The sequence below is a fragment of the Montipora foliosa genome, chromosome 9 (genome assembly GCF_036669935.1).
Source record: "Montipora foliosa isolate CH-2021 chromosome 9, ASM3666993v2, whole genome shotgun sequence".
In the NCBI taxonomy this organism is placed as follows: domain Eukaryota; kingdom Metazoa; phylum Cnidaria; class Anthozoa; order Scleractinia; family Acroporidae; genus Montipora; species Montipora foliosa.
The window spans coordinates 5114626-5124625 of record NC_090877.1 but is presented as its reverse complement, the minus strand read 5'-3'; the positions used below and the strand labels follow the sequence as shown (position 1 = coordinate 5124625).

General features: G+C 37.8%; 1 protein-coding gene across 2 annotated transcripts in view; it reads left to right on the top strand.

Moving 5' to 3' along the window:
* Window positions 1-10000, top strand: part of LOC137971065 (LLGL scribble cell polarity complex component 2-like) — a 19027-nt gene that overhangs the window by 7731 nt on the left and 1296 nt on the right. Inside the window, exons 10-18 of one of the 2 annotated variants that reach the window (XM_068817792.1) lie at window positions 299-366; window positions 441-750; window positions 1232-1493; window positions 1752-2012; window positions 2678-2899; window positions 3521-3902; window positions 4516-5131; window positions 6617-6682; window positions 7991-8035. In XM_068817792.1, the coding sequence (XP_068673893.1) occupies window positions 299-366; window positions 441-750; window positions 1232-1493; window positions 1752-2012; window positions 2678-2899; window positions 3521-3902; window positions 4516-5131; window positions 6617-6682; window positions 7991-8011 (2208 nt within the window). In that variant the 3' untranslated portion in view covers window positions 8012-8035. The remainder of the gene's footprint in view (window positions 1-298; window positions 367-440; window positions 751-1231; window positions 1494-1751; window positions 2013-2677; window positions 2900-3520; window positions 3903-4515; window positions 5132-6616; window positions 6683-7990; window positions 8036-10000) is intronic. The other variant, XM_068817791.1, reaches the window with a different exon arrangement.

The window sequence follows — 10000 nt, the reverse complement described above, 5'->3', positions numbered from 1 at the left end:
TAAGTCGCTGCAGCCCAAGTTTCTGGGCTAGTCACTCCGGTCAAACCAGTTGAGGCAATGTGTGCATCATATTTTTGACAAAGTGATGGTCCAAAGTGAGCCTTCAGTGTGAAAAAAAAATAGGTCGTCTAGGCGTGCGATCAAGACTTTGCCTGGGTTTGAAATTGTCTCTAAGCAATGGCTTGAGCATACTCAATAAAGACTTAACACGATTTCTGCAGAGTCCTTTCCTTGTAGTCGAGTTAAGAAAAGCTGTGGGGACAAGAAATTCAAATGCCTAAACCTTCCTTTTTGACAGAATTGGCCCATTACAGGTGGAAAAACCCTAATTGAAGAAACTGAAACTAAGGACCTCCTTGTCACAGGGTAAGTGTTGTTATTTTCAATTGAGAGAAGTTATGAAATTGCTTACATGATATAAAATTTCCCTATTAAATTAGGCATGAAGATGGAACTGTCAACTTCTGGGATGTTTCCCATCTCGAAATGGGGCTTATCTACACACTTCACACAGCCAAATACTTTGTCGGTGAACATGAAAGTCACGAGTCTGAGACAAGAGAGGTGGAAGAGGAAGTATGGCCACCATTCAAGAAAGTTGGCAACTATTGTCCATACTCTGATGACCCCAGATTTGCTGTGACTAAGATCATCTTCTCCTCAGAGTCAAAGACCTTGACAATTGCTGGAAATGGTGGTCAGGTTCTTATCTTTGATCTCACTGAAGAGGAGACCAGTGTGGAAGTGCAGGTATAACGATATGACATTTCGATGTAGCAATAAGAATAAGAATAAGAATAATTATTACTTCTTGCAAGGCGAGGCAAGGTCCACATTTTTTTCCTTCTCTGAGAAGACAAGGAAGCCTGAACAATAGGGGTAGCACCTCATTTTGTTTGACGGGTCCCCCACACACAAGTAAAAATTGTTAGCTAGAGCATAGTTAATCTAGGGACTGGTTATAAAACCGTCAAGCCTTCAAAAGCGAGAACAATCATCAGAATCAATGTTGGATTGATTGTGTTAGTGCACAATCTTTTGTTTACGCTTCGCATCGGTTTGCAAATTAGTAAAAAAAATACAGAAAAAAACGTGCCACAAAAATACTTGTTGAGTTTCATAACCATCTTCATGAATTAACTATGGCAAGAGCGAAGTTTGTGTTATTATTGAACATAAAAGTATTCAGCAGGGACACAATATAATTATTTATTGTATATTTTGTTATCAGATGACTGAAATCGATTTCACTGAGGACAAGGAAAACTTCAAATGGAAAGGCCATGGACCGTTGCTTCCTAAGGAAGGGTCAGTCCCAATTCCATCTGGATTCAAGTTGCAAACAGGTCTCCAGTTGATCCCAGCTGCTCCAGTCAGTGCACTGGTCATGGAATCAAGCTGGGGACTTCTAGCAGCAGGAACTGTCCATGGTTTCATCTTGTACGATTATGTGAATAAGAAAACTGTCACTACAAAATGGACGGTCAACCAAGGTATGAGGACATTTTCAGATGAGATGGTATCTTGTATTGAGCTTTAGCTACGCATGACAATGTAAGGAAACTTGAACAATTCAACCCAAAAATATCGAAAGCTCTACAGCTGATGCCCTTCCAGTTACATTACAAAATGAAATAAAATGGGTGCAAGTGAAGTAAAAGGCAATTTCCCCCAAGAGATAACATTACATGAATAGTGTCTTTCAATATCCATTGTACAACTGTAATGGAGGTCATTTTCTTGTTCTTAAGAAACTGATAGTGGAGAACACCTTTCAAGAAGAAAATCTCTAAAAGAGAGCATCAGACGATCTTTTCGTCGTCTACGTTCACGTAAAGGATCCCGCAGTGGTGCGGAAGCAACACCCACAAAAGAAGGCGAGGGTCCCACATCACCCACAAAAGAAGCTGTAGCTTCACCAGTGTCACGACTTGTTGAAGAAAATCGCGTTGACGAAAGTGTGCTTAGTATGGTTCGCTGTTTGTACTTTGTGGATACCTTTGTGAAAGATGGTAAGACTCTTCTTTGAATGAATTATTGACTTTGTTGTTTTAACCCATTGACGCCTGGGGGTTCCCCATTGATGAGTAAAATCATCTGGTGTAGACATAGTAAAATACTAAGTATGGCCGTTTTAGGGGTGAATGGGTTTAAAATGCATTGCATTCATTGTTGGATGAAACGTTTTTTAATTTGACATTCTACTTACTCTACATTTCCTACTATAATAATAATAATAATTGGCAGTGCTAATCACCCTTTACTTGCAGTCTTGAGGGCTGAATTACGAAGGGCGCAGCTCACAATATCAGGCTGAAAGCGACCACTATATGCATAAAAGTGCAAACACTTGCATACATTAACGTGAAAAACATACCTACTTGCAATGCTTACTACACTACTTACTTACACTTATTAGAAATTTCTTACACTCATTTACTCTCAATAACTTGCGGTACTTTCTTTTACAATGCTTACCGATAATAACTTACAATAATTTGCTTGCTTGTTGGACGAAACTTGTGCTTAAACAATGTTTGCATTAATTAATGAGCTGATTGCTATTTTTATGGATTATAATTTTTTTTAGATGCATTTACAATGTTGTACACTTCTGTGTAGTATGAAACAGAAAACTAAAAAAAACCTAAAAATAATTGTCTAATCTCCTTACTAGGGACGCATCATTGCCCATCGCTGTGGGCTGGGACAAATGCTGGACACATCTTTTTGTTCTACCTAACCATTCCTGATGCCGAAAAGCGAACTGAAGAAGAAGTTCAAGTGGAGATTGGCAAAGAAATCAAGTTAAAGCATAAAGCGCCAGTGGTATCCATATTTGTTGTTGACAAGGATGGAATGCCATTGTTTGGGGAGATCATACAGGATCAAGGCAAAGGTAGACTTCCTCCTCAAGTGAGAACAAAGTGCTTGGGGTGTATACACATGGTTACTCTGTCAAGCTGGTCTACCTGTGGTTGCCAAATTCCTGGCCTATCTTTGATTCCCCATGACTGGCACTTGTTACTTAGGTTAAATCAAGGAAAAGAATACACACAGGAAGGGTTGTCCATTGACAAGTGGAGGGTGGGGTTCCTTATTGACAATGAAAATTGTCTATTGCAAAATCTATAAGTGTTCCTCTCAAGAGGGAAGAGTTGTATAAGATTCTATGAAAATGCAATATTATTATTGAAAGTCAAGTGCCAGCCATCTTTTTCTTCATGTTTAACCCATTGACTCCTGAAGGTTCTCTATTGACGCGTAAAACCGTCTGGCATTAGACAGAGTAAAATACTAAGTCTGGCCGGTGTGGGTGTTAAAGGGTTAAGGGTGTGCCCAACCTTTACAGCTTGCAGTTCAAGCAGTCAGTTTGTGGCTGCTGAATTGACCCAGTTATTGGCAATTATTGGTCTTGTCATTAGTTAAATGTAATATATCTGCCTCAAGATGTTAAGTAAGAAATGGGCCCAAGAAGATGGAACAAAGTTAATTTGCTGTTTCTTCTCCACTTAAACAGAAGCAGACATGAGTGGAACACATTCGTTAGTGATATGCTCAGAGGAACAGTTCAAGGTGTTTAGTTTGCCGCACTTGAAGGCTCGCAACAAAGAAAAACTTACAGCAATTGATGGGTCAAGGGTTCGAAAGATTGGCCTGATCAACGTCAGAAGCAAGAATGATGATTCAACCATGGTTTATCACTGCCTGGCATGTGTCAGCAATCAAGGCGACTTGATTGTGTACTCTATTCCAAATCTCAAGATGCAAGTTAAGGCATCAGCCATGAGAAAGTCAGATGTTGATGCCATTAAGTCCTTGGTATTCTCTGTCAGCGGACAAGGGTTTTATCTCAGCTCCCGCAGTGAGATGCAACGATTTACTCTCTCAGCAACCGATTTGTAAGTTGTTATGTCACTTTAATTAAAGGGGATGTAGAGGTTGTGGCCCATTGACGAGAAAAATTCTCTGGTGTTAGACAGTCGAATCTATCAAGTCTCATTCTTAGGAGACAATGGGTTTAAGAAATGGAACACAAAGATGTATACAGAGTGCGTCATTGCGTTTGTGCCAATGACAAACACCAGGAAATACATGCGAACGGCATATTTTACAACGATATTGAACATTCCCATTTCATGTATGGAGGAATAATCAAGTTCCTCAAATTTTAGAGGTAAGCTGTTAGTCAAATGATTTCTTTTTGTCAATGATTATGTCCAGCTTTGGCAGCTTATACATCTCAATTTCGATTGATGAATCAACAGGCATAACATTTTCAAGGAAATGGATCATTTTATTTTAAGTACATATTTGAGGGGAAGGATAAGACTTAAATTTTTGGGCAATTTGTAAATCTGAAAGGTCACTGCAGCAGCAATTAAGAGACAATAGAGTGCACGTTAATTATTCTTGAATATTAATTAGCTGGACCCCAAACTTTTCAAGAAGGTGGAAGAAAAGTATTGTTTCCAGATACATTTAATGTTAATTTGTTTGCTTTTCTTGATTCAGATTGAAGCCAGATTGTATCTTGGAGCTCGCTGAGGGAATGAGACCTGCAGAGCCAGAAAAAGCAGAGGCTATCCCAGAGGAGAAGAAGGAAAGAAAGAGTTCCACCTCAAGCTCATCATCTTCATCTTCTTCGTCTTCATCTGACGATGAAAAGGATGAAGAAAAGAAAAAGGAGAAAAAGGAAAAGAAGAAGAAAGCCAAAGAAGCAGCAGCAGCAGCAGCTGCTAGTGTAGCTGCAGAGGCAGTTGTTCCTGAAGTGCTTGAGGAAAAGAAAGAAGAAGTGGAGGAGAAAAAAGATGATGTGGAGGTAAAAGCAGAGGAGGCTGTTGTACCTTTTACTGATGAGGGAAGTTCAACTGTAACAGAAAGGGTGGTTTTCACTGAGAAGAAATCTTACACTCACCAATCATCCACTTCAGAGGATAGTGAGAAACCAGAGCAACTTACTGGCGATGAATTTAGCACCTTCTCTACGAGCATGCAGACTTCTTCTTTTACCACAACCACCAGAGTTGTAACGTCAAAACAAGTCATCAGTTCCTCATCCACTTCAGAACGAATAATTGTGTCAGATGGAACTAAAATTGAAGCTCTTGAGAATGGAGAATCGGAAAGGGTAAAGCTTATGTGATTTGTCTATAATGTGTGCATGGTGAATTTTAAGGATCCAATGATTTTGTATGTAGTATCTTGTTTTGTTGGGTGTTATTATCGCCCTATTCCTCCCCAAGTGATATTTGAAGATTTTTCCCCAACCAAAAATATTCCTGAGTAAGTCATCTTAGAGGCTTCTTGGATTTAAATTTCATTCATCAGTTCTTTCATGGGAACTAATGAGATCCTCATGAGATCAACAAAGTGATCTGCTCCCAACTGGGTGGAGTAAGTATTACATACAGTTGGTTAGTGCAAGGCCTTCTGCGCGAGAGGTCCTTAGTTCGATCCCTAGTGACCTCACATCCTTGCTTCGACTTCTTTCCATTCTTTATAGCTTCAGGTTGTTGAGTTGGTAGAGCATTATACCTTATACCGGCATCTCAGAGGTGGTGGGTTTCAATCCTGCTGAAGCCTCTTGAATGTTTTAGATGTCTATAAGAGATGCATGCTCATATTGTCCAGATAAATCCAAGGATCACTTTCTATCTTTGGGCTTCAAATTGTGTTGAGAGCAATGAAACTGAAGTGGTATCTGTTACAGTAAAATTGGTTGTTCATTTGTGCGCCACTTTGCAATTTTGTGACGCATTGTTGGTGTTTTGATTGGCAGTTTGCTCCAAGGAAGTTGCAAGTTCAATTTTCAACTTGCACCCGGCTGTTTACATTCTCAAGATGCAGAGTCCGGTATTTGGACCCATTCAAAACAACCTTGATCTCTATTTTTTAACAATATAAATTTACAGCATAATAACTCTACGTTGGGTAGGAATCATGGGGCTGTGCAAAAATTAATGCTCAGATGACAAATCCAGAAAGTATTGCTGGCGTGAGGGAATTATCGCAAGTTCTGTTAAAACTGTTCGTGTTGTCTCAAATATGCCTTGATCGACCTAAAACAACTCACAAGAATTAAATTCAGGATTTCAAGGGGGTTGAAATATCAGTTCAACGACATGATTTCTTAGCATTAAACGCAACTGGTTTTCTGCAAAACTGTGGTGAAAGTTCATACAACAACATCTCCATTGTCCATTACTGGATTCCACGTGTAAATGTTCTTCGAAGAAATTAATCATTTCAAATCCATTTGAAGGGCCTTACAAAATATTAAAGTTATCAATTGCAAACAGACTATATGGAGAGGGTTTACGATGTAGTTACAGTTCAAGTAATACCATTGGACTTCAACTGTGCATATGTTGGGAAATTTGAACCCTCAACTTGCTCAAAGCAAAGTGCCAATCAAAAACGCAACATTGCGTGACAATATTGCGAAGTCGCGCTCAAACAAACAACCGGTTTCACTGTAAGCTCTTAACCCATTGACTCCTGGGGGTTCTCCACTGATGAGTAAAATCGTCTGGCATTGGACAGAGTAAAGTATCAAGTCTAGCAGGTTTGGGTGTCAAAGGGTTAACTGGTCTTGCTCATTTGCTTGTTTCAGCTTATGTTAAATGACTCTGATCTTCAGAAAGCAGCAGAGGATATGTTGAATGATACCCATGATGAGGTTTGAGAATTTGTTGAGTCTTTTTGTAGGGAATATGATGCAGTGGTGAGAGCACTGGCATCCCCTTCGATGTCACCTGAAGGTCCTGGAGCCTTTTTTTTAAAGACTGTAAGGGGCTATGTCATGCAAAATGATTTAATAGCTCTTTTCACGGTTAGTCTTTCTCATTTGCATTACAATGTAATCTAGCATGTATTTGAGGCAATTTCGGGCTATTTTGTAGTTTTAACCCGAAATTGCCTCGCATCCACGTTAGATTACATCGTAATGTAAATGAGAAAAACTAACTGTGAAAAGGGCTATAATTTTCAGGACACCCAAAATACCCGACAATGTAGAATGGAACATCGCAATGACCACTTAAAATTGTTGAACAACATAAAACAAATACAGCAAAAAGGAAAGAAAAGCATGAATGGACACAGATGGTCAAGACTGAAATGGATTGCATTTGCATAATCTTGAAAAAGTTCGGCCCAACATGTTTCAAGTTTATGGGAAATTGCCTGTTTTCACACACTAACATGGTGGCAATGACATAACTTGAAAACCACCAAGCATTGAGAAATCCCCCCTGAGGTTCTTGCTGTCAGTATTCTGAAATGTTATTCTTTCTTGACCCTGCCCTGCAACTTTTTCTCAGGGTAATTATTTAAGTTTTCCTTGCACAGCAAAAACATGAATTCCACTTGGAGGTCCTCCACAATTGGAGTAACCCATATTATGCTCTTAAAATAATAATAGTATAATTAGTGTTACTGCTAAGTAAATAGCTTTTAAGCATGTAAGCATATTTTGATGAAGCAAGTCTTAAAGTGCTACTATGATCAAATTTTCATCCCTTGAAGTTTTAGGTTTGTTATATAGAATTCCAGGAAAGATAACAAATCACTGTTAACTGTTTGGAAATATCTACATTGGTTGCGGAGATATTTAAGTTTGAAAAACGTGTAAAACATGCAAATGGAATATCTGAAATATCTTTTTCCATCATATTTGTTCATAATTCGAGTTTATGATGTCATCACTTGGCTAATTTGCATATTTTGAAAACTTGAATATCTCTGGACCAAAAAGAGATATTTGAAAATAGTAAGCAGCATTCTTCTTCTTGTACAGCCTATAAGTTTATGTCTTTAAATGGCTTAGATAGGAAACATCTGAATTTCGTCATAGTAGCACTTTAATATTATTTTTGTGAAAATTAAAATATTCCATTTTTTTCACCTTTTTTTTTTTTTTATTTCACATATTTCTTTTTCTGTTATTCCAAGTGTGCTTATCTTTGCCACAATATATTGTTTTTAGGTTGAGCAAGCTTCCAGTTGAGAAAGGCATTGATTTAAGATACAGGTCCATGTGCAGTTACTTTCTTTTTCCTCATGTTTATTTTGTTTTGGCATGTTATTTTGATCGTGTAACATTATAAGAGTATAACTTCAAAGGCAAACTTCATAACCATGAGTTCATATTCTGTATCTCTTACTCAATTTATAGTTAAACTGTAAGAAATGATCCCTGTTTTTTACCATTTAATAATTTATGGCCCAGTTTTTAATGACAAAGGCCAGAGATTAAACTAGGAAAAACATGGTGCTTTGACTATTTTTAGTAGGGTTCAAAAAAACGGGGTTAGCAGAATAATAAAACAATTATTGTATGAGGTTTTTGTGATATCCGGATTAATGAAGGTCGAGGTAAGTGTTATCAGCCGAAGCCTTCGACTGAAGATAACACTAACCATGCTGTAGAATACAATCCTCTTAAGTGGCCAATCATATGGTGTGTCCTCTTGAAGATAAATACAAGATTATAGTTTTTAAGGGCCTATCACCTCAACTTGTGTTCCCACCTAATGTATTCTCTGAAATCGTCCCGAATACATTGTGTTTTTTTAGAACCTTTAACTTTGCTTTAAAGTTTTTTATTGGCTTTGAAAACAGGAAAAGTGTTCATACTTTGGTCCATAACCAAGCTGTGATGGGGAATAGGCTTGATACCTGGTTGACATCACAAATTAATTTGCATTGAGATAGTTCTTTAAAAAATGTGATGGAAATGAATTTGTGACTTTAACCCGGTATTGAACCCATTCCCACTGTTGCGAGGTTATTGTATGACCACTTTTCCCATTAGCCAATAAAAAAGTGAAATTTCAATCTCAAGGTTCTAAAAACAACACAATGTATTTGGGACGATTTTGGAGAAAAAATAAAGTGGAAACTTGTGTATTGAGTAAGGAGCAAACTTCATAATTCCCTGGTAATGTTTTATTTTATTGGGGCAAAAGGTCCTTTCAAAATCAAATTAGCAGAAAAGGAAAGAATGTTCTGTCATAACTTCATTAGAGCATATAAATGAAATTAGCCTATAATGATGTACAGTTATCATCCATACAAAAAACGCATCCTTGTTTATAGCAGAAAAACGTCCTATCTTTGACCCGATTCTTGCATTTAAGAGACATCTCAAAATCACGTGGTCTGTCACTGATTTCCATCCTTTATGGGTTTATTATGATATCACAAAATGGCCAGCTCCCATTTGGCTTAATATCTCAATCATTATTAGTATCACCCAACTAGTGGACTATTAGTAATAGACCTCGAATAGCGAAAAAGCGTGACGAAGTGTGACGCTTTCTTTTGTTTTATTCCCAAATAAATATTTCTTCAACTTGCATTTGCTGACTTTATTATTGCCTTTTCTGTCTGACTAGTTGGTGATACTAAAACAATTAGACCCTAAATAATGCCTTCGCCCTCAGGGGCCACAGGCCAAAGCCTATTCGGCTTCGCCTCTTGGGCTAGAAGAGCTAATTGCAGTCCAAGCCTGAAGTTTTTGGGCGTTTCTTTTGCCGCTGTGAAAGTAGCATTCATAGCTGCAGAGGTTTTCGAAATAAGTTACTTGTACTTGTTGTCCTAAGCTAAATTGATTTTAATAATAAAAAGCATTATAAAAGTGGCGGTTTTTACCTTTGGTCTAGGTTATTTTTCTTGGTCAACCAACTGTCAGTGCTCTCAAATTTAAAAATTTAAATTAAGGTTTAATTTTCTGCAACAGACAAACGTAGAACTTTGAAAATACACCCAATTATTTGATGACACTAGGATGTTTTTTGCTCCAGTGAAAAATATGGCAAATAGATGTTATCTGGCGTTAAGTTAGTTGTTAAACCTTCGTGACTGTGGATGACATCTTTGAATCCAGACATGCAAAAGCTTCTAAACAGTACTTTAAAAAAAAATTGCTTATTACTCATCTGCCCCTGGATTTCTACAGCATTTTAGGAAAATGAGAAGGCCTGGATTTAAAGTG